Below are 26,488 nucleotides of genomic sequence, written 5' to 3'. Positions count from 1 at the left end.
CTCACAATGTCAATGTTTATGTACTGATAACTTATGTTAACGAGCAGAGTAAATACATAGGCAAATATGAGCGGTTTTATTTGTGGTTTAGATGTGGTATGAAAATTCTGTGCTATTTACTGACCTATATATCTTATTCACACATGGATAGGTGCAGATATGTCTCTGCTAAACATTTTATGTATTTTTTTACGTCTTTAGTATTCGCATGTCTAAACATAGACTCGTAAGCTCTAGGTATTTATATTAAACAGTCAGTAAATCGTCCAATTGTTGGCTCTTGACTGTCTGAAACGGAGCGTAGATAAAGATATTCAAGGTACCTACCTACTTTCTGCGCTAATTCGTATTGATTTCTGATAGAACTGAAATACTACTACATAAATAGGATTTTAGACAGGTTTTCTATTTAAAGAATTAGGTAGATCAGAAACTTTTAAACAGACCAAGAATTTCAACGTCCAAATTGTAATTCTTGTAACACTAACACAGAAAAATATCTCAACACGAACCATAACCTCAGCTAATTCTTTTCGTTCTCAATTTAAATGAATACGTAATCGATAGACCAACAGCGGCATAGCACGTGCCTCCACACTGAATCGATGTTTTGTACGCGACTCGGCCATAGACTCGGCGATCGCGATTCGCGACTCGAGTCGAAAATAAACGAGTAATGACGACCTTGATCGTTGCGAGAACACTCGTAGTTACAATATTATGTAGGCACGTATTATGTAATATAGGATAAAGTACAGGTATTGTAATGTAATATAAACAGATTTATCACGGAATGTTATGTTGATAATATCGTAATTGAGATAGCAATTTTTTTTTCTTTATTTATAATCTGCGCTGTGACATACGGATTTGGACTTTGACCACAAATGTTGTCTTTGGTTATAACATAACAATGAGCTTTTTATAAGCTTTGTTATTGACTCTGGTTTAGGCCGGCAGCACACATCCGGTTTCCTGATCCGGTTTCCTGATCAGGATTCCTGATTCGGAAACCGGAATGCTCTTTTTTCATACAAAATGTTCACAAGAGCGCACACGTTCTTACTTTTTCCGGACGGAAAAAAACCTGACATTCGGTTTAAAATTTTCTCCGTTCGTTCGGGTACTCAGAACGGAATAAAACCTGATGACGTCATTCCGAACGCAGCGCTTGCGAACAATTTGGTTTGGCCGCCGCATACATACGGAAATTTTCATTCTGAATCAAGGTAGCCCTGTTCCGAATGGACGTGTATCAGAGCCCGCTTGTCACTTGCTTTTTTATATTTGTTTTTATTTTTGTATATAATTTTTTTTTGAGAGATGAAATCCAGTTTATTAAACAATTAACAAATCTATACTAATATTATAAAGCTGAAGAGTTTGTTTGTTTGTTTGAACGCGCTAATCTCAGGTACTACTGGCCCGATTTGAAAATTTCTTTCAGTGTTAGATAGCCCATTTATCGAGGAAGGCTATAGGCTACTTATCGGCTTTTTATCCCTGTACGGGAAGTAGTTCCCACGGGATGCGGGTGAAACCGTTGGCAGAAGCTAGTATATACATACATATTTGCATACATAAAAGATGTACCGTCTTACCACAAAAACTTTTAAACGTCAGTTTAAGCCTTGTCTAAAAAAATGACAAATTATGACGTTGACATATGGTTCATTTTGCAGCCAAACTTTTATTAGACAAGTGTAAAACAGGGTTTAAAGTTTTTGTAGTAAGGCCCAAATAGTTTAAAGAAGGCGGATCACAATCCATACAAAATTGCCCCATGTCCTATAACAAAGTGACGTATCTCAAAAAAAAAGATAGAAATTTTAAAAACAAATGTTCATCAAATGTTTTGATGGACATCCGATAGTATTTAAAAAATTCTTCGGGGTACGCCCGTAACATGGCTCTTTTAATGTAGAATTGACTTTCGGCCAATCTCCGTGTATTTAACGGGTGTACCCAGTAACGCCGCTTAATTTTTTTCTTTTTTAACGAAAGTAAGAGTGCAATCGCAATTAACTAGTCATCCTCCATGATGCGTGTTTTCACTTAAGTGGCTCTATACGTACTGGCCATGTAAATTTAGAATGAAAAAAAACCGAATGTGTGCGCTAGTGTCACGGAATCCCGAATAGGAATTCCTGATCAGGAAACCGTATCCGGAAACCGGATGTGTGCTGCCGGCCTTAGAATTACGTCATTCGTCCAGAAATTCGTGGGTGTTCGTTAAAAAGCCCCAAACGATTATCCACGAGGTTACGCACGTGCTAACGTTTATGTTTTGAACACATAAATTGTAGAAACTGAGACCCGAAATATTTGCTTATTAAAAATAAACTCAAGATGTTATCTTTCTGTATATTTTTAAACACCAAAAGGCACTGTTTTACAACAATACAGCATGAAATGAACACTATATATTACCATAGATATCATACAGCAAAACATTTGTCGATGACATCATAATTATTGATCCTATAACACGTGTTGAAGCAGCAACACATTCACAGCTTGTGAGCTTTGAAAATATAAATACACCAGCTTCTGTATTTATGTAGATATAAATGCTTTACCACCTCCGTGAAGACGCAAGTCGCATGAAATGGCGGGAACCAAGTCCTTGAAACATGAACATTGGTAACATAACACGAACGAAGCGATAACAGAGAAAAAAAAACATTTGAAATCCGTGCAAGAATTCCAAATTTAAATATTCAAATACTAGGAATTCGCAATTTGAATTGGACATTCGTCTGACAATTTTTTGGTGCTGTCAGTAAGTCCAAAAAAATATATTTTCCATTGAAATTTGACAGCTGACAACTGCACAAAATTCATTAGGTACCACTATACTTTTCGTAACGCGAAATATTTAATCAAATATAATTAGCATTAAGTCTTATGAAGGTTTTGATTTTTTTCAGCTAAACAAATATTGTTGATTTGTTGTGTTTTTCGGCCTGTATCCAAATTGATAAAAAAAAACCGTCTCTCCACGTGGAAGACGTTTTCGTCTATTTTTAAGTTAAGGAAAATTTGTAATACAGTTTGGCTACGAAAATATAATTTAATGTATTATTATGTTAATTCATGTTTTCTTGTAAAACATATATTATTATTTTAATTTTAAATATGTTTATGAAGATAATAATAACATTCTTGGTACTAGGCTTGAACAAATTATATTTTATTCTAAATAATCTCTGCCATTCTAAAGGCGTTAAACTATTCCGCTTGCCAGTACGTATGATGTCAATGGAATTAATGATTACAGTGGCAATGAGTCACTGCGATTTAATTCAACAGTGTAACATCAACAATTTGTGAATCAAATTCTTTCAAACTAAGTAATTTTATTGAAATCAGTTGTTTAGACAGAGTTTATACTATTTTTATGTCATTACGACATTTTATTTCGATGTACCGAAGTCCATAATACAAATTGGATAATAATGTTTTATTTATTATCTTATTTAACAAATAACATTGATGACTGTATTTTTAACCCACTTCAAAAAAAGAGGATCTAATTTGACCTGTACTGACCTGTATTACAAATATCTCACTTCGGCTGAAAAGATTTTGATGTGGTTTTCAGTACAGAGTTTGTCAGATTTCGAAGGTTTTAGTTAAGTATATTTTTTAGTAAGTAGGTAGATTATATATTTTTTATAGATTCAAATTTCGAATGCTAGTGTTGTCCCAGGGAACTGGTTTGGTTGTTAGCTATTCGTAATAACCTTGGAACGAGATATAATGCGGAACACGTGGAACGTCGAGTCTTTATTGCTTTGTTGACTATGGCAACAATGGCCGCCGCATTTGAAAACCGAACGTTTGAACTTTTTGCAAAACGGCTTTTCTATAGCTTTGTTTGTAAACATTGGTTACACAATTCTTCATATTTGCGGACATTGATTTGTTTTTCTAGACAGTCATCGCTATCTTTTGAAGATTGAACGTACGGACTGCCCAAAATAAGTTGGTGAGTGGGACGTAATTTCAGACTAAAACAGCTTCTTTCAGTCAACGTATTGTGTTACGTAGTCAGCTAGATACTTATGCAAAATACACAGCTGGCCTGGCTAATTCCATAATGAAGCGATTTGATGAACTCTTAATCTATTAACATACAATTGAACCGCGAATAAAAAAATACACAAGACTTTGTTCTTTTAAATAAACTATATAGGCAACTATATAACTATCGAGTTATCTAAACTGGAAAGCTTTGGTTCAAAATAATCGACTTTATCGATAAAATGTGACACGACAGGTGGTACTGCTATACATCACTATAAGAAACTACGTTATTTCTTATTTAAAATACTCGTACGATGGTCAAAGTATAGTATTTTTAGCAACAGTTTAAATTCCGGCACTGTTTATTTGTGGTCCTATGTAAATGTTTCCTATGGAAGTTTCCTAAACCATGTGCTGATTATAAAAACCACAATATTTTTCTTTTCGTCATTTCATTTTGAGCTTATATTAATCCTTTCATTAACAGCTGTTCCCAATCCTAATTCCTACTAATAGGTATTATAAATGTGAAAGTTTGTGAGATTGTATGGATGTATGTTTGTTATTCTTTCACGCAAAAAGGGCTGAACCGATTGTAGTATGTAGATAGGGGATACCCTGGATCACATAGGCTACTTTTTATCAGCACATCACGCGGGCGAAGCCACGAGCGGAAGATAGTATTTTATATATCTGTTGTTTCGCTTAACCAGAGATAGTTTGACGTTGCTTGTATGGGGCTATTGTCGAAATTCAATCTCTAATTCGCAAATCAAGAGATAGATAAAATATTGGAACGTTCGTAAATGAGGTCAATGTCTTATCTGCCTTTACCTACCTAACGATATTACAGTTGATAAAAACTAATTATCAATTATCAAGTAAACAATATACGTAACACGATAAAAAACAGACAAACAGGTTGAATAATTTAATTGTATTATACATGTGAATGGAAAACAAAGCGGTCTTTATCAATTTGTCCAATTTAGATAGCGGGGTCGGTAGAGCGATGACCAAACAACATTTTTATTAAGTGTGCGTTTAGCCATGACATTTTTTCAGTATCATTTCATTTAATATACATATACTCTATACCTACTATAGAGTAAACCATTACAATTAATTACTTACTTAATTTTAGTGCACATAAAAATAAGTTTTTCTTATATTTTCTACTTGTTACACCCCTATGTTATTCTGTCAATACCAAAAACTAAGAACCATCTCCTTAAGAATAAATAACTAACCCACAATAAAATACTAAAATAGCTAACCATAACAAACCCACGAACTCAAAACACGTGTAAAGCATAATTATCTGCCTAGCCTTTCGGTGGGCTCTCAGTCTAACAAGATGTTGCTGAATACCAGTGTTTTACATGGAGTGATCGCCCATCCGACTTCCTGAGCAAAGTTACGCGGGCAGCCCAATACCCCTGGTAAGACTGATGTCAAACTTACTAGCTTCTGACTACCCGTGAGAACACGTGTAAAGTCTGTATTGTACGCTCATTTTATTATGTTAATCGACTCGCCAACGCACCACCACACAGGTCGACAGTCTGACAACGACTGACTCCCCACCGCTCGATCCGGTATTTATAACCGAGTGACGTATGCGCACGAGGCGTCATAATAATGACATAACCTATACAATGATGCACATGTACCTGCATACACTACATCTCTCCCTTGTTGTTTTGATTTTAACCTTGTTTCAAAAAGTCCAACAATCAAACTCATAAATATTTTGGTAATTTCTTAAAGATCTATCAAACACCTGCAGCACAACAAAACCACGCTATCAGATCAGTCCACCGATCACACTGCCATCAAACTGATTTACTTTGTTCCGTTTCCATTTCATTTCCCTTTCCATTTAAGGAGACGACAGATATCGGTGATACTGCAGGACACTACATCCCTTCCCTTGTGAAATAAACATAAATAAAAATCCGTCCCTTTGCAGACGGTAACATACCAGCATCTGCTTCAGGGTCAACAAGACAAATTCGTAGCAGTGATATCAGGCCGGCAAGTTTAACTTCAGGTTTTGTAGCCGCTGTTCCGGCCCTGTATTATATCTACACTAGAGATGATCCGTCCATTTGGCAGACATCCCGCCAATCAGTCCATGTGAAATCAAGCAAGTCTCAAATATTGCTGTACCTTCAGATAATGAGCACTCATCTTGCTTGGTTCGACTTCACTTAAAACTGATACAGAATGCATTGTTCCAAGGTAAAAGATCGGCATTAGGGTACCTCATCAATGCTTTTCACTCATTCAAAACCGTACGAGCCGTACGAGGAAAGTAATCACATAAGATCGTCCCAATTGAATGGTGACCTAGATGGACTGTTTCCAATTTGATGATGACCATATACTTTGTCACCCATTTAATGGTGACCACATACTTTGTCTCCAATTTAATGGTGACTCCATACTTTGTCACCCATTTAATGGTGACCACATACTTTGTCTCCAATTTAATGGTGACTCCATACTTTGTCACCCATTTAATGGTGACCACATACTTTGTCTCCAATTTAATGGCGATCACATATTTTGTCACCAATTTAATGGTTTAAATTGTAGTTCTATGTACGAGTTAAGTACTTTGTGTGCCTTGTAAGCAAGAGAATGCTAACTCAACTAATTTTGGTAATATGTAGTTTTTAATTTGAGAGTGGAATATCAAAGCCTATCATTATCTCAGCAATGTAACAAACAATCTGGTCTTCAACCCTATTGATCAGCGCTGGTACTTTGCACGTTTCTGCTAGTACACTCGCTGAAATTCTGATATAGGCTTTAAATACCCTACATCAATGTATGTCCAATATCTAGTCAAGAAACTGTAAGCTTCTTAGCATTCAACACCCAACATATGAATACCTTACTGCATATAATAGTGCGATAGGAATACTTATATTTCGGTTAGGCATCCAAGAACACTATTATCACCGGACATTGCGTTCTGTAATGTTTGTTTGCTTTTCCTAATGTGGTTTTCAAAAATTTAAGTAGTCAAAGAATTATTATGCTTTGATGGTAAGCTTTTTAGTATCATGGTTACATATTGATTATAACGAAGGTGTAAAGTAACATTACGAATCAGATTTTAACTAATTAGAACCATATTATGCAACGAACGCACTTTAACAGGTGTCACTAACTTTGCACTATATATTTTGAAGCTGTGACATTCTGCATCACCATAAAATAGAAGAGTCCCTGACCCTCAACTCATGCTCTTCTTCCTTTCACCAAGGTGACAGCAGCTCACAAACAGTTTTCTAGTCGATGCAATTTTCCTTTTGCAAAACAACCGCTAACCTTTCTAAAACATCTGTCTACACATAGATAAATGTGGGATTCTAATTCTATATCTCAATTTCATGAGCAGCTATGCTGCTCTCATGTCATACTTGACCTCATCAATTTGATGATCAGCTTTGTGCTGCTTCCATTTTTAATATTTTACGCTTTTCCAATTTCATGACCGCGTATAGGTAACGTAATATTTTTTTTTTTTATGTAAGTATAGTTGGCTGCATAAGTATGTTTATAGTTTCGTTCAAAAGCGCTTACCCTTTATTGCAGCTGACTTTATCTACGTTGTTTCAGTTAGACAACCAGAATATAAAAATATTATTATCTTTTATAGGGACAGCACCCCAGTAAATTTTTAAACGATTTGGTGACTAAGGGCAATTTTACTTCCTATACTTTAAGGAACACTTACTCAGATTATATTTTGCAGTAGGACTTAGGAACTTAATAATATTTTAGTGGTCATTTATTTATTTAGAACATATAATTTACATTTTTAAATATTAAATATAAAAATAAAAAACATTTAAAAATATAAAAAATAGGTTACCACCGATATCGGGCACAGGGTCCAAGGTACCGGTGGTTAGGGTCCCAGAGACAGAAACCTCCTCACAATACGTGCCGTATCAAGGAGTACTGCCTTCTAATATTTTAGTTATTATTAACCAAATGTCGACGCAACTGTGTAGTTTAATTAGCACAAAAGAGTAATAAATGTCGATAAATGTAAATAGTGATAAAGTTCTTTACCTCTCGTGCGAGTCCAATTGTCTTACGGTAACCTAAGATTGGTGTTCTAAGATCAATTATTATTAACCCTAACGCTATGGACACAAGACATTATTTTGTTAATAGATATCCATCCCACCACCCATATGGATCTTATCTTATGGGATGGGTTGAGGAAATTACACAACTTTATATTACAAGTAGGTGTGCACTTCAAGAATATATTAATGTGATGATTTATTAACTTGAGATCAATAAATGGATTCTATTTCATATATGTTCATATATGGTTATGTTATTCGCCCCTATGGAAGCAAATTCTTCCACAACTCTCAATGTACTTATACTGCTTATTGGTACTGCAATACTGTAAAACATAATTTGCAAATAACAATATTATAATGAGGGCCACTTTGTTAAACTATTTGTAAACACCAATGTAAATCAATAAAAAAGAGGCTAAGATACCAATTAAAATTCATTCAAGCCTGAATCTTGAAGGTTTTAAAAGCACACGCAATCATCAACTTTTGAGAACTTGATTGCAACAATCATCCATGAGCTAATCATCATTAGACAGTTCCCAGAGTAAGTATCTACATTGGAACTCCTTCCAGGTATCATCCTTAAAAGATTTTTTGTCACAGATGAGAAGGCCCAGTTGGGTAAATGATGATGATGTCCTCCTAGCCGATTATCGGCTACGGCGGCTGTACTCACGTAAGGGGATTAGCCAACTGCGCAGGACATATTATAGTGCACAAGCATTTGCGCAGACACAAGTGCACTCACTGTTCCTTCACTCTCATAACCCGATGGGACGGCAATCCGACACGACCGGAAAGAGATCAGGCGCAGGACCGACATTTACGTGCTTTCCGATGCACGGGTGTATCAATCACCAACTTCCAGCCCCGACCCGGGAATCGAACCCGAGACCTCGTGCTCAGCAGCCGCGCTTGCGACAGCTAGACCAACGAGGCAGTTGGGTAGATAAAGTAGCATTGTCAAATAAATCACAGATTGCTCCAATGCTTAGTTCCATATTCTTTTGATCTAAGAGTTTTATATCAACCTAAAGTACTGAAATTACAATTGTGAGCTAGCATGTTTACCAAAGATTCTATCTATTGAATACCAAAATTTTGATCCACATTTTCCAGCTAGTATTGCTGCTTGTATGCTGTTCTACTGTTCTGTATCTTCTGGAATATCTCTGTTGTATAACAACCTCTTTAATACAGCAAAATAAAGTAAAAGTATTGAAATTATACCTAGGGTGACTGAGCAACTGTTATAATTAACACTATTATGGGTAGGCAACCCACTAGAGGTGTTGATGGACTTGGATGTTGTGCATAGGTGAATACATACCAGTATAGCTGGGCGAGTTCTTCAACATACATGGCCAACCTACTACGGTCCCTCAATGTGCTGTTTGTTAAACTAGATACCTAGCACATGTTTGTCATTTGTAGAACCGTTGAGTATATAACCCACCAGTTTGTTCTTGTAATATCCTCTATATTGCAAGCACTTGAATTAAGTTAGTCAAGTACCAGAACAATATAGCAGGTATAAGTTGTTGACTAGACTCTGACACAGAAAATATAAAAATTATCAAGATTTACTATTTAGTTGTTGCAGTAGTTGACAACTATCGCCAGATAATTTATGCGTGTACAGTCAATTGAATGACCAGTAGACGTTCACTACCGTTAACTGTCAAGCTGTCAATTTAATGACCAGTAGATATAGACTACTGCCAACTGTCAAGCTGTCAATTTAATGACCAGTAGATATAGACTACTGCCAACTGCCAAGCTGTCAATTTAATGACCAGTAGATATACACTACTGCCAACCATCAAGCTGTCAATTCAATGACCAGTAGATATAGACTACTGCCAACAATCAGGCTGTCAATTTAATGACCAGTAGATACACACTACTGCCAACCATCAAGCTGTCAATTCAATGACCAGTAGATATAGACTACTGCCAACAATCAGGCTGTCAATTTAATGACCAGTAGATACACACTACTGCCAACTGTCAAGCTGTCAATCTAATGACCAGTAGATACACGCTACTGCCAACTGCCAAGCTGTCAATCTAATGACCAGCAGATTTTTGGAATAGAATAGGTCTTTATTTGCTTAGAATGCAGGCACTTACAAAATAGGATTGTAAACAACATAATAAGATCCGTGTACATTCCGCCTTGTTGGCATGCAAGCACAACAATTATTAAACACAATTGATTATAAGGCAAATAGGTTATTGTATTATATCCTCTAGGAAATCCCACCACTGCTAAAATCGTCTTGACGACAATTCAACAACCAGCAACTTTATATTGCTTCCAATAAATGCCTATTATTGAATAAACTTTGATGCAGGTTTAAGAATGAGTAAACTGATCACCAAGTAATGATTTTGTATTATAAATTACTCATTTGATAAATATTAACACCTGCAATAAATATTGCTACTTCCATTAGAATTGTAGCAAGGTAAACTTAAACAAAGAATTACGTAAAAAGGTTAAAATTTGTTTGCAATTCGGGTGATACATACATGAACATAAAAGTTATGTATACTTTGTCATTCTACTCTCTTCCCTTCCTTCTTTCCTTTTGCACTTTTTAATATGATTGAATATTAACATCGGTCAGAGGTTACTTGTTATCAAAGCTTATTTAGCATACATTAATTTGGTATAGGCATGAATAGGACAAATTATTTAGTATAACCTTGTATATCAAATATTTTTCTGGATCACAGAACTAATAGGTAGTTCAAAATTATAAAAATTAGATAATAGGTAACTGTTGGTCCAAACACTCACGGTTTTATCCTCGTCGCCAATGTATTGTACGCTCATTTTATTATGTTAATCGACTCGCCAACGCACCACCACACAGGTCGACAGTCTGACAACGACTGACTCCCCACCGCTCGATCCGGTATTTATAACCGAGTGACGTATGCGCACGAGGCGTCATAATAATGACATAACCTATACAATGATGCACATGTACCTGCATACACTACAAAGTCAATAAAATAAAAACAACTAACTAACCAAGGCTGTATAACCCCTACGGAATAGAATTTCTAGCTGACGTAGATGCCTAGCTTCCACACAAGCAGTGTAGCTTTACTAGGATTACGTTCAGGGAATCGGGGCATAAAGCTAGTTTAGTGCTAGTTTATTTTCAATGAAAGCTTAAACATCCGTTTTTACGTGAAAATTCATAGTAAACAGTGACTTAAAGAAATTGACGGTCAAAATGAATTAGTTAATATTTATTGTTTTAAAAATCAATAAGTATGATGCCAAGAATATTGCAATACGCTACTGGACACTGCCCTGGACCTTGCGATGCGTTATTCAAAATTATATGAACAAAATTCAAAAGATTGTATGGATTTCTATTTTTTTAAATGGATCTTCATGTTTTTCAGCTTTCGCGTGTCGACTTTCCACAAGCCATTTTCCATTTTATTATTTTTTTGCAAAATACATTAAAGTTTTAAAATATTTTAATGTCAAGTAAACTGCTTCGTAAATATTTCACGTTCTAAAGCATTGCAATTGTTCATTGTTAATTGTGCAAACTAATCAATGGACAGAAGCTATTTCATTGAATGCATACTATCGTAAGTATTCAATTACCGGAAAATTTGTACTTCATTGGCGCTAAAGATTAATGAAATACTTCTGTTTATTAAGGGGCATTATAATAAAACTTCTTCCTTCACCAGGATAAAATATAGCCTCATTTACTCGGGGATAAAGCACGTTCCTATCAGTGAAAGATTTTTCAAAATCGATCTTGTAGTTTCGGAGCCTATTCAATGCAAACAGTCAACAAATACATTTATTTCCACTTCATAATATTGAGTGCCTTTAGATAACACTTGATTTAATTGTTTTGAAATTAATATCAGAGGCATAATAGTTGTTGTAAGATTTTAAATCTTAATTTACTTATATTATTGTGATTAATTTTTTGCGCCTACTAACTTTTGACCTTACTGTAAATACACCAATATGAAAATACGGTCCAGTATTTACGTACAATCGTAAAATCAGTCATTGTACCGGATATAAAATAAGGTTATGAAACGTTCTGAATATTTGGAACACACATAAATCAATATCATCCGTTTTCTGTTTTCCTCATTGCTATAAAACCTTTTTCGTTTCTATTTGTGCGTGAGTGACAAGAAAACATTGAAAATAGAACTATAACTTTTGTTTGACAATTCTGCAAAAAAAGTTAGAACAAAAGAAACACAAGGGAACAATATGTAGCTTACATTCAAAATTGAACCATATGTCTTATGGGATAAGAATGAATTTTCTGTAAGTGTTTGCCTAGGGAAGACTTTGTATTTTGTGACTTGAAGTACCTAAGCCGTTTAATCTGGCTAGCGACGTTTCAAAATCAATTGTAAATATTGGTTTTAGTAAGCTTCTGTTAATAGATTTGTCAACAATGTGTTGTACGTACAAACTTAATCTTTCTGCACATACTTTTAAGAATATTCGTTTTCACCAGCGGTTTTATTCGCTTACTTAGGGAACTTTTTCCCACACTCAAATAAAAAGTATCTTATATGTTAGGTATTTCGATGTACCTATAAGCTATAATACTGTAGAGTTTTATCAATATGCACTTATATTCTTACAAACTTCAACTTCCTTATCCATGTACATATATAGGTAGGTAGGTATGTACATACATAGGCATAGGCACAGAATATAAAAAAAGATAATTATGTAACGAAAATAAACCGCAATAATTATACACCTACTTCACGAAAAAAGAAAAACTGGCCCAATTACACAGTAATTTCAATCCGAGGTCAGGTCATTCAACTTGTGACCTCAAAGTTAGCTAACAACTAAGGTCTTAAGTTCAAAATCCCTAACGCCTATATCTACCAAAAATCCAAAACAAACCGTAAAGTATTCCGGAACTTACAACGTAAACATAATAAGATTTCATGGGACCCTTCATTCCCAAATTCCCATTTGACTTGCGTAAGGAAGTTATCCTTTGTCCCGTTGGATCAATATTCGTACCACTGGGCCACGGAATGTTCAAGGTCAGCAATGTTTTGTACCCGTCTCTCTCCAACGTATACGCCTATCTCTAGTCGCTATGACAACAAGGTTACCCGGGAACGTTTCACTCCAGCTACGCAGTACACTTCCTTGGTGCAGGGTAACAAATTTGAATGGTTTTGCGCAGTTTACTAAGCTTAACAGTTTTGTAAATATTTTGCATTAGACTATGTAGCAGTAAAGTAAATAACAAAGTACTGAGAATTTGGTCGGAAATTAGGTTAGGTAGGTATTTTCATAATCGTGTTTTCGTGTAAGAAGGTCGAATAAAGACTTTTTGCTTTTTGTGTCTTGCCTTCGGATTGTTTCGTGAATAAATCTGTCCCTGATAGAAATGTTACTTTTAAAGATTATTCAAAAGCTTAGATTAAGTATATTATGTTCCGCATGGTTTTTAGTTTCTATTGTATAAGACGAAATACATTTAAAAATTATACTTATTAAAGGAAAATTATTATACGTCATTTACACTCCTTTCCTCAACGTCAGACGAACAAAGGAATGAACGCTTTTATTGTAATATCAAGGGCTATAAAATCTTTATTTTATATTTAAAGAAGTTTTTAATTAAGGAAAAGGGAAGATTTATTTTAGCAAAAGGCCGACCTCGAGAGTTCTCATAATTTCTTCAGTAAACGGCTTGTCAATTAAGTCTTTGTAATAAACATTGATTAAAACTTGTATCAATGTTATTATTTCTTCGTCAGCTTATCATTTCTAAATAAAAGAGGTATTTACATAAAAACTAATCATTTAATTTATCCTATCATCTTTGAAACAATTTATGATCATACCCTTTGTAAAACGAAACGTTATGTCACATTTACGATCGTGATTCTGTTAATGGCTTCTGGATATTTAACGCTAATTCCAACACAGTCTAAATACTTTATGATGACATTAAATCTGGAGTTTGTCCAAATCTGAGACCAATCGGATCACAGCACTAAAATCGGAAGCAAACGAACCGTCTATCTTCTGAAGTCTGTTTTTAACGGACAGTTTACTCCGTTCCGATACACGGAAATTAGATCACAGATAAAATAGAGCTAGAAGAATATGTATAACGGTTTGTAAATGCCATTAAATTAAAAAAAAATGCAGACATATATCACTATGGTTTCTGTGTCAAGTCTGGTTTTATCTTAAACCGTAAAAATAAATTAAGCGGAAAAAGTTTTTAGTTCACACGTAATAAATTTCGATGTTTTTAGACTACTGAGAGTTTTCTTATGTAAATGACATAAATAAGTAAGAGTTAGCAGTGTTATGATTTTCGAATATGAGGAAATGGAGAATACATTATGTAAATATAAATCCATAGTTTAGAGTTAGGTTTTTTTGCTATTAAAGCCACTTAAAGCAAAAGATACCTTCGAAACAAGGCTATAAGACTAATTTACTGAACAAAAATCAATAGATTCAGCGAGCAATCTAACAAGTATTATTAATCTTTAACTTCAACTGCACAATTTTCCTACACTCAAGTTTAAAGAATCAAACGCAAATTAGCGTAAAAGTAGGTCAACACAATAATCCCTGATTTTCCCACAAAGTAAATATATTTTTCTTCTAGCTATTCTAACAAATAAATGCACTTGAGACTGTCTTCTAGTTCATATTTCAAAGCTTTTAATATCGATCCAGTATTTTAATTGGTCAAGAATAATCTAGATTCTAGAACACATAAATATAGAATCGATCAAGGTAAGATCACTTTATACCTCGGTAGAAAGTTAAGCAGAAAAATAAGACCTATTTTACAGATTTAATTATTGAATACAAAGCTTATATCCTTATTAATATTATAACTTTTGTAACTCGGTCTGTCTGAACCACTGAACCATAGAGAAAGAAATCGTTTATTCCTATGTGTACTAGGCATATTTGAGTGTATGGCACACAGGTAGTCTAGGGCCAAGACACATAGGATACTTCTTGAAAGTATTTTCTGTGACGCTGCTGGTGGGACTGTGGGAAACTACTTATAAAGTCAAAGTCAAATAATTTATTTCATTAAGGCCTTTAGAAGCGCTTATGAAGGTCAAATATATAACTAAGTTTGGCTCTAATTGCCCATTCCAAAATTAGCTTGAAATGGAGAAGAACGGGCAATCCATGGAGTCATGATTGCCTCTGTTCAATATGATTTTCACAAGGATTAACCTAGTAAATATACCTAGTATTTACTTGGTGGTGGTATGTTGACTGGCCGAAGTGCGTCAGAGGTATAGTATGGTATCAGAGGTTTAAGTTACACCTACTTTTTATTATTTATTCTGTGCTTACACGTGTAGGAAATTTAATGCAACCATTGCACTTCCATAAGTATCTTGCTAATGTAAAAAACACACCTTATGTACTACGTACTTACAATTACACATTTTGTATATTGTTTACTTTTGTAACTCGGTCTGTCTGAACCACTGAACCATAGAGAAAGAAATCGTTTATTCCTATGTGTACTAGGCATATTTGAGTGTATGGCACACAGGTAGTCTAGGGCCAAGACACATAGGATACTTCTTGAAAGTATTTTCTGTGACGCTGCTGGTGGGACTGTGGGAAACTACTTATAAAGTCAAAGTCAAATAATTTATTTCATTAAGGCCTTTAGAAGCGCTTATGAAGGTCAAATATATAACTAAGTTTGGCTCTAATTGCCCATTCCAAAATTAGCTTGAAATGGAGAAGAACGGGCAATCCATGGAGTCATGATTGCCTCTGTTCAATATGATTTTCACAAGGATTAACCTAGTAAATATACCTAGTATTTACTTGGTGGTGGTATGTTGACTGGCCGAAGTGCGTCAGAGGTATAGTATGGTATCAGAGGTTTAAGTTACACCTACTTTTTATTATTTATTCTGTGCTTACACGTGTAGGAAATTTAATGCAACCATTGCACTTCCATAAGTATCTTGCTAATGTAAAAAACACACCTTATGTACTACGTACTTACAATTACACATTTTGTATATTGTTTACTTTGATAGTATTCAATGTTACGGGTCACAGTGCACTCGATAACCTAGAAACGTGATTTTTAATCAACGTTGACGTAAAACAGTTACCAAATCTTATGTCAAATTGTAGAAGTATAAAAACTCTCGCATATGCAACGTCGCAAAAATATAATAAATAGATCTTGAACAAAGTTATTGTTCTAAACCTGGTTTATTAACAACACTTTTTCAAAAAGATTGCTTATAAAAGGTGGCCTAGGTTTTTTTTTCTCAGTTTTATTTCATCCTCTCGGTCAAAACGCCTCAGCATCATCTGCATTGCCAGTTAATCCGTGTTAACTTAACACAAACCGTCTCATTGACACAAAGTTACTCCGATCCCAGTGAAAGGTTGGCTGGCGTCCATCTGGCGCCAGCTCTCGCTTCGGTGATTTTCCGCTTTTCCAAATTGCTCCAACGATTAAATTATAGACGAACGCATCGCCTATTCTTGTTCGCTATCATTATGTGTAATGAATGCATTCTGAATGAAATTACGTTGTCTTTCAGCATATTTGTAGCGTTCAACGTCGAATAATTTTAAGTCCGACGTTGGTATTACCAAAGTGCGCAAAATGTTTGTACAGAATACTATATCGCATGCGTGGGGCTTGAAACTGCTTATTAGAAGGGCTGAAAGGGTTCACTTTTCACGTAGACCTATCGTCAAAACACGACTTAAAGCATAATTTATAAGAAACGAAACAGCTCATCTTTACGTTTGCCTCCAATCGTCAAGCAATTCTGCAAAATTCGATCCCGACCCAGTGTCATGAACATCGATTTTTGCAGAAATATTTCAGTATTTTTTTACTTAGGTTAGATTTGAAAGGCGTAAGGCGTACCTAAGTATTCATCGTCTCTCGAGCCTTTTCCCAATTTTATGTTGGGGTCGGCTTCTACACCCGTATTTATAAAGAAGTAAAAGTAAGTACTTGAGTAAAAGTAATTACTTAAGTAACGATTTGTCTTCTATAGTTAAGTAATTGCTCAAACTTAGAACTGTCAAAAGTTAGAATTCCCAGCCAAGTAATAGTCACCATTTCCTTTACTAAAGCACTACTTTGACGTTATTTGAATAAAAAATGGACACTTTGGATAGTATCGAAGCGGTTTTTGCTGTTGTAGACAATATAGATGATAATATATTAGAGGAGATAGAAGTTGCTGAACCTAGAAATCCCAAAGTTTACTTTCGTGATGTGGATCCATTTCATGACTATTCGGAAGATTGTTTTAAAAAGAGATTTCGTTTCACCAAAAGTGTTGTGAGACATGTTATTTTACCGAGAATTGAAGATACTTTACAATCAGAGACACAAAGAGGGCTTCCTTTAACTCCACTGTGTCAGTTGCTAACTGCTTTACGTTTTTATGCCACTGGAAGCTTTCAGGTTGTATGTGGAGATATCATGCATATTTCTCAATCGACAGTGTGTAATATAGTGAAGAGAGTTAGTAGAGCATTGGCATTGCTAATGCCAGATTTTATTAAGTTTCCTGCAAATTTGAGGAAAACAAAGGATGATTTCGAAAACCTTGGTTGCATTGGCAGAGCACCTGGACTGAAAAATATTGTAGGAGCAATCGATTGCACCCACATTAAAATCACCAAGCCTAGAGGTATTCTTCATACAGAGCAGTACCGGAACAGAAAAGGATATTTTTCATTGAATGTGCAAGTAGTTGGTGGCCCTAATTTGATGATATATGATATAGTAGTACGTTGGGCTGGCAGTACACATGATAGCCGAATTTATAGAAACTCGCGTTTAAATATAAGGTTATGCAATAATGAAATTGATGGGGTGTTACTTGCTGATGGAGGATATCCTTGCACTAGGTAGGTAAATAATAGTATAATAATATTTTATTATTATTCATAAACAATAAAACTAAAACTGTATGAAACTGTTTTAAGGTTTCACGGTTTGAACTTTAGTCAAAAAAAAAACAATCATGGAAGATATCCCATAACAATATTAGTTTATAACTGTATGAATACTATGTGCCATGTGGTCATCAAAGTATCATAAATACCTCACTACAATACCGCTCATTTGTTAACAATAAAGCATTCTTTATTTCAGACATTTACTGACTCCAGTTTCAAATCCTAGAACTGCACAAGAGGAGAGATATAATAAAGTGCAAATAAAATCAAGAAATTCAGTAGAACGTTTATTTGGAGTTTGGAAAAGACGTTTTCCATGCTTACAAATCGGTTTAGCAACCAAACTTTCATCAACAGCCAATATCATAATGGCTTGTGCAGTGCTCCACAACATTGCAGTAGAAGTAAATGACATATTTGAATTTGATGACACCGTGGACAATAATGCACATCAGCCTTCTAACACAACAACGACAAGCACAACAGGTACCAGTGATGGTTTGGTACTTCGAGCGAATATAATTTCACGCTATTACACATTTTAAATGCAATTTAAAATAAAACCAATATTTTCACTCACATTATATTTTATTTATACATGGGTTTCATATTGATTCTTTGTCATATTTTTCTAATTCTTTTTGTTTTATTTTTATTTCAATTTTAAACAAATTTTCTTTGTGAACCCTCTCTAAAACTTTAATCTTGAGTTCTTCCTCATGCATTTTTTTCTTAAATTCTAATTCTTCTTCCAATATTTTACACTTCAGTAAATCTATTTTATTAATTCTCAAATTTTCATAACTCTTTTTGCTAGGAGTTTTGAACTCTATTTCCTTTTCCTCTTGAGTAACTTGCATTGTTGCTTCTGCTGTTTTACACCAAGCTTTATTATTGGTATCCCCTAATATGACTACGCTCCCTGAAAAACAGAAAATAATTGTCACAGAATAAAGCACTACTGTACTAGCTTTTGCTTGCATTCCACTGCACTTTTCTGGGTTCCAAAGTAACCTGTGTTATTCCAGTTTATAAGTTACCCCTATTGCATTTATATTATTGTGATATGGTTATTTATGCTGTAAGACATAGAAACAAATTCAAAAGAAATTTTGGGCAGTTGTTGTAGGCATGTTTGCAAAGTTTTCTGACTATTAATAAAAAGGCATTGATACATTTAACATTATAAATAATGTGCCCGCCGGGCACAGCTAGTTATTTATAATGTTTAATCTCTTACCATCAATATCGCTGTCAATATCCACAGCAATGTTAGTAAGGATATTTTTATCTATATCCATGACTTTGGAATCAATAGGATCCATATCCATAACAGATGGCCCACCTCCTGTTAAGTGGCGAATATTTTCTTTTGTTTTAGACTCTCTTGCCTTTGCCTTCATGTTATACCATAGCTTTATTAATTGTTTTGTAGATGCCTGAAACAATGAAACGTATGGAATTAGAAAAGTAACTGCATAATACTAAAATGACACATAGGAAAAGACCATGGTACACAAATGAAACTCTACATATTTGTAAATAATAAAAGTATACAAAGCATATTATATTTACCTTTTGAGTAACAATACAGGATTCATTGAATTCCCTCGCTATATTCTCCCATGACTGCTTCTTTTTTAAAGCACTCGTAGCGTTTGTTTGTTTGCAGGTTAGGATTGTATCATATTTTTGTATGATATTCAAAAATAAATCCTTTTCCAAACTCGAGAACGGTTTCTTCCTGTCTACTTCATTCATAATATTTTGAAATTCACAAAATAAATACACAGAGAGACCGGTACTATTTGACAGAATTGAATGTATTATCTGTCTAAGTAAAAGTTCACGAGTCGGCATATAATCCATGTGTCAAAAGTAAACATTTAAATTTAGTAGGGTTATAACATGTCAAACGTTTTGTTTCTCCAAGCATTCCTGTTTTTGTACCAACAAAATTATATGACAATAATATACTTTTTACAATTCAAAATTCTTTATACAACGCTATTGTTATTATGAATGTAAAATAATGTAATATAAAAATATTATTGCAAGGTTTTGTACAAGTAATCTAGACCTTATGTTTGCTATTTTATGCAACGAAACGTGGTCACGAAGTGTTGCCACACAGAAACAACCATCAAGCGTCGACTATTACTTTAGCATTTGCTCAAGTAAGTAACGTGTGTTACTCAACTATAGAATGAGATTTTGTATTTAAGAATTCTAACCATAAGTAATGACTTAATTAAGAAATTACTTAGCAACAAGTAATTACTTCTTTATAAATACGGGTGTTAGTCTCTATAGTTATCGGCACGAATCTTGAGCTCAGACTAAGTAATAAGGAAGTGAAAAATTTATTGGGTCCCTTTTGTGGTATGAAGTGAAGCGCGGGGGCAGGTTAAAGCGGTGATTGGCCCGCAGCGTATCGCGTCATAGCCGTCACTCGGGATTGGGTCTTTGCTAATAAATCACTTCTGCGCAGATGTAGGTCAGAGCTCAAGATTCGTGCCGATAACTATACCAGTCTTTAACATATACGTAAGTATCATACGTAGTAAGTATTATAAGCATGCCTAAGTATAGTTAAGTATCAAAACATTAAAATAATTGTGGTTCACTGACCGCTCATATATTAATCAATAACAGCTGAGAACAAAATGAATTCGACGCTTATGATGTCAAAATGACCCACTCGTGCGCACTCAGTGACGTTTTATTACATTATCAACACAATTTAAGACAAAATATATCCTGAGGACTGTGTTTATTGTAATATTGTTTATTTTAATAGCAACATTATTAAGACATAAGATAAACCTGTTTATCTAAAATATTTATTTAAGAAAAAAATATTGTTTGGTATTTTTCAGGCCGCTGAGAATCCGCTATTCCGACTCTTTCGAAAATCCCTTGTTTTTATTCAAATATTGACACGTCACATTATCAAGCACCTAGGAAAAGTGTTTCGAACAAAAGAACAAAAAGACATCGGTAAACATGACAATGTCTATTGTCATTAAAATTAATGTTTAGTCACTCTTAACAAACACACTTGTAATATTGTTCAGACACAAATATTAGTCACAAATAATATCTCAAGCGAATTTTAACAATACTGGCTTCTGCCCGTGATTTCACCCGCGTCTTGAAGGTACAACTTCCCGTAAAAAAGTCGGTTTAGGATTTCTTAAGTTATAGTGAGGTAGTGTTAGAGAGTTCGACACAGAGTCAAGTGAAACTAAATTAATTTCAATATCGAAAAGCAAATAATACGCAATACCGTAGTAATCAATTTGAAGGTTGCACAATACAGCAAGAAATGGTGCTATAAACAGCAGTGAGGCAAATATTTGTCAATTATAATGACACAGTTATTATATATGAAGGTATTAAAACCCCGAAGGGAATTAGGCTACAAGTGAACAAGGCAGGGCAGGCCGTTAAATTTTCAACACCTAACGTTCTGAATAGACGCCAACCCATTGTTTTTGGCCTTGATACATGCCAATAATATTTACAATAATACCTGCCAAACAATTAAACGCGACATAGGCGGAAACAATGGAAATTCTTCAAAGTGTTTGAGGTAGGTCATAAATATGTTTGAAGTATCGCTTGCCTAAGAATAACCGCTTCTGAAAACACTCGAAACTGTAATTTAATGCGAATGCTAACAGGATTTATTGCAAATTGGTAAGTAAAGTACACGTATCGAAGTGTAGCCTTCCGCTGCATAAACAAAACGATGTAAGGCGATGCCTAAAGACGCCGGTCATTCACGTTCGATGCCCACGTGTCGGCACCATTATGTTGACGTTACAGTGTTCCGCGTAAACACTGGCATTGAATTTCACTAGTTTTCTGTTATGCATTCTTTAGGCTACTACGCCACAAGCCACCCGATATCATAGAGAGTAAACAGCAAAGGTCCCAGGCGGATACCTTGCGGTACTCCCATGCTGATACCGTTAGCATTTTATACAGCACGCTATGATAGCCACATTATTGGCACTTCTCAGAATCAACTGGACGTTATATCAAACTTGTGGTCTTCGAGACACGAGGACAAAGTGTAAGCATGAATCACGTCGAAGAGCCAACGGAAAATTTAATATAGGTCAGTTCACAGTCGTGAACAATGACAGTTTGAAAGACGAGACAAGATGCATTTTATTTGCAAATTGTTCACGGAAAACTGTATTTAAAACTGGAGTGGGGAACGGCCCAGTTTTCGAATTTTTACTGGCAAACGAAGACTTTGTAAATCAAGGTCAGGATAAATCGGGCGTGCTTCTAATCGCGCGACACGACTGAGTAAATAGCTAAATACTAAGGTCTCGTGGGCTTGGTAGTTGGATTGAAGAGTCCACATGTGAATGAACAGTAGCCCATTGTCACCGAATACCTCAGTCTCAATGCCTCGTTGTAGAATTCTCATAGTAAACAGAATCGTAAATCTGAGATAACCATGCACGTTTCGAAGCACGGGCACACACAACTTATCGTCTATTGCGCTAGCATTACGCACTGCAAATTTTCATGTTCACGGTTTATTGGTTACAAACGTGATTGGAAAATTATTTATCGCAGTGTTTACTTTAGGTTGGTATTTACGTATTTATTATACCTCTAGTTTAATGTGAGATTTATTATTGTTCCAAGGTAAGTTTTTAATAGTGTTTTGTCATTATTAATTGCCAACAGTTTAGCTGTATTCTTCGAAAAAATGCAAATAACCTTTGGGGGATCTATTCCTTCAAAAGTCTTGATGAGAAATATTGCGAATATAGATCACAATTTGTCAACGAATTCCCAGTCTCGGAAGTATTATTTGCGCCAACATTCATCATTGTAAAGTACATATAATAAACAGTTGTAATGAGCATCTGTTCGGAATTACTCGGCGTAGTTTCGCACCTTGTCCTTGGCTCAGTTAAACAAATTGTAACACTTCGACTCGACCACAAAGTAAGAAGTACTAAAGCTCCAAGGTTCTACTATTTTAGCATTGCCGGTGCTATTTACTCGTAGTTGAAGTACTAGACCTGTTGAGCTAGCCAGAGCGATTCTTGGTTCAAGTCTATTACTAAATACATAGATTCCACTCTGGAGAAGTTATTATGGATTTTGGAAATTTGGGTGATGCAGCTACAGAAAAAAGTTAGTACAACATTCAACATGGTCTCTTCTGTCCTTGGTAAAGCAAAGGCCTGCCTTGTTCAATAATTGGGCTATCCCTATCCAATACTGGAAGTGTTTTTCAAATCAGACCAGTGAGTCAAGGAGACCTGAGACTAGCGCGTTTTAGTAAAAAAACTCTACAGCATTATGACATTACTAATTTAGATGTTGAGAGTAAGGTCGGGATTTATTACGACTCCAAATCGGGCACCAGCTACTCAATCAAGAGATACAACCGTGAAACGGCAAGGGAAGTCATAACCATCTGCGCAGATATTTATAAACATAATAGCGTTCATCCATCCACCTGCTAAGCATGATGAATCCTCAGAACATATTTATGTCTCATTTGATAATAATACAACTCAGCTTCAAATCCCACCACATCATGACTATATTTAAATGTTCAAAAATCTTCCCCCGATGTTCGGAATACATCGTGCGAAATGGTGTTAACGAGACATGTCCAAATATATCCTGAGACAACAGACGTCACGGCTTGTTTGCATGAACACGTTAATTGATGGGTAATATGTGAACAAGACTGATAAGATGCAGCTGGTAAGGCTCATCTTTATTAAAGATAGTTTAGTGGAGAATGATGTTATAGGAGCAGCAGAAATAGGTAGTAACCATACTGATATGTAATGCTTAAGAAATCATACCCTAGAATTATAAATTGCTTAGTATATCGTCCTCGATAGATCTTGGTTGGAGTATCTTAACTGTATCCAATGATTGGAGCAACGAATAAGGCTAATACTCATTTGAAGTAGCCAACTCTTGACCGCAACAATGTCCAAAGCTCTGACTAGACGACAACTCTTTAAAGTTGAATGACCTTGAAACCCTTCAAAACTTAAGGCTCATAATTGTAATTAAAGTCAATCCAATTAGTAAACCAACTTTAGGAGTCATAGCTCTTTTGTTAAGTAAAGCCAAAAGTCAATGATACATAATTCCAACTCAACTTCTTCACTCAATATTTCCTAAGACTTCCTTCTACGTATTTGGATTTCGTCATTAATCTTTGCAAAATCGTGAGCTGCAGGATATTCTCGTGCCTTACTATAGTGCACTTTACTTCATACTACGATTTAGAGGAGCCCTACACTACAAACTTTTAGTTTGCCGACAATTGTTACTTCGTACTACGATTTAGTTATAGGACCCACACACAGCAAACTTTTAGTCGCTCGATAGTTTGTTCGGGCTCATGAATCAGTTTGAAGCTGAACGGTAGTACGCACATTACAAAGCTCTGGTATTTAGCCGATCTCAAACCGACTGAAACCGGGTCTGAATCAAGATTTTCTTGAAAAAAAAAAATTGCCAGTCATCGGGGCAACTGTCAGCCCACTGTTTAGTTGACAGTGTGTGAATACTCTCAGCCAATAGTTTCCCAGCAAGGAATCATTATAAATCGCTTACCGATCAATTTGGAGTGTCTTATACCTGACTATATCTGGGCAGTGTCCATTGCTTTGCCGATTGTGTTTATTTTGATCATTTTTGCTGATTCAAAATTCCTACATCGGAATGTTAAAAATAATGATATGAGTTGCAATATTTTTATACGTATCAGATATAAGATGTGACACTTAGCTTAGTAGACGTCAGTTTTGCTTTATCATCGTTATCTGCTAAAAGCAGCTGTATTTCACTTGAAATAACACAAATACGAAAGAAGAAACTGAATTTATCGCTAACGTTTTCTGAATCATATGAATTCGATCACAAAGTCAATTCACAACAATGTTATCGCTTGATAAAGTAAAAGTAAAAAATATGTCACTTTCTCAAAAGTACACTTCATTGCTATCTTTCCTACTCTAGTAGGTACTTAGTCGGTACAGGTATTTTATCTCATAAAAGCAAGTGAGCCATGCTTGTGTGAGTAACTATACACACACATTGTCTATGTATGACTCGGCGACTCGGCCACTACAGAGCGCTACCGAGCTTACGCATACAAGCACAATATGCATGTACACTCACTCTCCAAGCACAGCGCACCCGCGTTCGTAAGATAAAACATAACCTTACACAAAACACTCGTCATACACGACCGTGTTCAAGTTCATGCTATTTTTGACAATCACAAGTACGAATCCGAGATTAGATACACGTATCACCAGATAAAACTGGTTATCATAACAAAAATTTGCGTTTGAGGGCACTTGAAAGAATTTATCGATATGCTATCTATTTTGTCAGCGAGCGTCACTTTTTTTCCTTTGCTGTTTGAACAAAGAATGAGTTTCAATCGGCTGTGAGCTGACCTTTTTTATTATGGACACGATATTTTAATTTTAATTGATATCTTTTCTTGATCTGTCCATAAGATTTAAAAGAAAATGCCTATAAATTATGAAGTAGATATTGTTTTGGGGAAATTAAAAGTTAAAAGAAAAAATCTCTTATTGATTTGCATCTTATCAAAGTAGACGTATGGCAATGGATACATACGGTACAAGGGATCAGAACATTGAAATACTTAGCATATACGTAGAAGTGCCTACGCAGTAAACGATACTGTATTGTTCTCTATATTGTAATTTGACTAGCAATCGAGTAGGCAGTAAGTAATATTAAGATTTATTTACCAAATATAAAAGCGAAAGAATTTAAAGCTAATTTAATTGCCTATCAAAATTACAAAAAGTACCTATAATGCTAAAAGTTAACTTTCTTTTTTTTATAAAATCAGGTCATCTGTTGCATTTTTTTAAGAAAAGATTTTCTTCAAAGGTCAAGATGTACTTATCGAAGATATTTGATCCAAGAAACAAAAATACGTGTGGCACTCGGTGACTGCCGCGGTAAAACTATTGCATAGCATTCTGTATCAACTTATGCAATTATAATTATTAATTATGAATCATAATATCATTGATCAAAATCAAAATCAAAAAATACTTATACACCTATATACTTTCTCACAAACAGCTAATTATGTATTCGTCCGATTTCGGAGCAGCTCGTCTCGATTCGGGCGGGTTCCGTAAAGTCGTACAATACGTGTAATCGCACGACACACAGCGCCGTGTCGAAGACTGCCGAACTGACACGACGCTAGACGATGCACGGCCTTCAAGCCACACCTCCGAGTGTGAGGTTTTTTCGTTACGGAATTTCTGGATTTGGTCCCCGCGCTCAA

The 26,488-nt window shown here is 35.1% G+C and overlaps 3 protein-coding genes and 1 long non-coding RNA gene across 6 annotated transcripts in view; 2 read left to right on the top strand and 2 right to left on the bottom strand.

The window, feature by feature from the left end:
- The window catches only part of LOC124635640, a 112,395-nt gene that overhangs the window by 65,905 nt on the left and 20,002 nt on the right, over positions 1-26,488 (bottom strand). The window lies entirely within an intron of this gene.
- On the top strand, positions 8,771-26,024 carry LOC124635646. Its single transcript, XR_006985049.1, has 4 exons — positions 8,771-8,780; positions 9,806-9,807; positions 12,835-12,842; positions 25,841-26,024. It is a non-coding gene; the product is annotated as an uncharacterized LOC124635646 (long non-coding RNA).
- On the top strand, positions 17,180-18,717 carry LOC124635643 (putative nuclease HARBI1). The gene is made up of 2 exons (XM_047171579.1): positions 17,180-18,087; positions 18,335-18,717. The coding sequence occupies exons 1-2, from the start codon at positions 17,330-17,332 to the stop codon at positions 18,681-18,683; spliced, it is 1,107 nt and encodes a 368-aa protein (XP_047027535.1). The 5' UTR covers positions 17,180-17,329; the 3' UTR covers positions 18,684-18,717.
- Positions 18,413-20,438, bottom strand: LOC124635644 (myb/SANT-like DNA-binding domain-containing protein 3). Its single transcript, XM_047171580.1, has 3 exons — positions 19,714-20,438; positions 19,379-19,577; positions 18,413-19,060 (listed from the first exon to the last, which is right to left on the bottom strand). The coding sequence occupies exons 1-3, from the start codon at positions 20,005-20,007 to the stop codon at positions 18,744-18,746; spliced, it is 810 nt and encodes a 269-aa protein (XP_047027536.1). The 5' UTR covers positions 20,008-20,438; the 3' UTR covers positions 18,413-18,743.

The sequence above is a fragment of the Helicoverpa zea genome, chromosome 13, assembly GCF_022581195.2.
Source record: "Helicoverpa zea isolate HzStark_Cry1AcR chromosome 13, ilHelZeax1.1, whole genome shotgun sequence".
In the NCBI taxonomy this organism is placed as follows: Eukaryota; Metazoa; Arthropoda; class Insecta; order Lepidoptera; family Noctuidae; genus Helicoverpa; species Helicoverpa zea.
Note: the sequence above shows the minus strand (reverse complement) of the source record. Positions and strands in the feature narration are given on the sequence as shown.

Bases quoted from the DNA above. Each gene is read 5' to 3' on its own strand.
- LOC124635643 (XM_047171579.1), top strand. From the start codon at position 17,330: ATGGACACTTTGGATAGTATCGAAGCGGTTTTTGCTGTTGTAGACAAT. The intron at 18,088-18,334 runs GTAGGTAAATAA...TCTTTATTTCAG, and splicing joins GGAGGATATCCTTGCACTAG to ACATTTACTGACTCCAGTTT.
- LOC124635644 (XM_047171580.1), bottom strand. From the start codon at position 20,007: ATGGATTATATGCCGACTCGTGAACTTTTACTTAGACAGATAATACAT. The intron at 19,578-19,713 runs GTAAATATAATA...TCATTGTTTCAG, and splicing joins CCTGTATTGTTACTCAAAAG to GCATCTACAAAACAATTAAT. The intron at 19,061-19,378 runs GTAAGAGATTAA...TCTGTTTTTCAG, and splicing joins TATTGACAGCGATATTGATG to GGAGCGTAGTCATATTAGGG.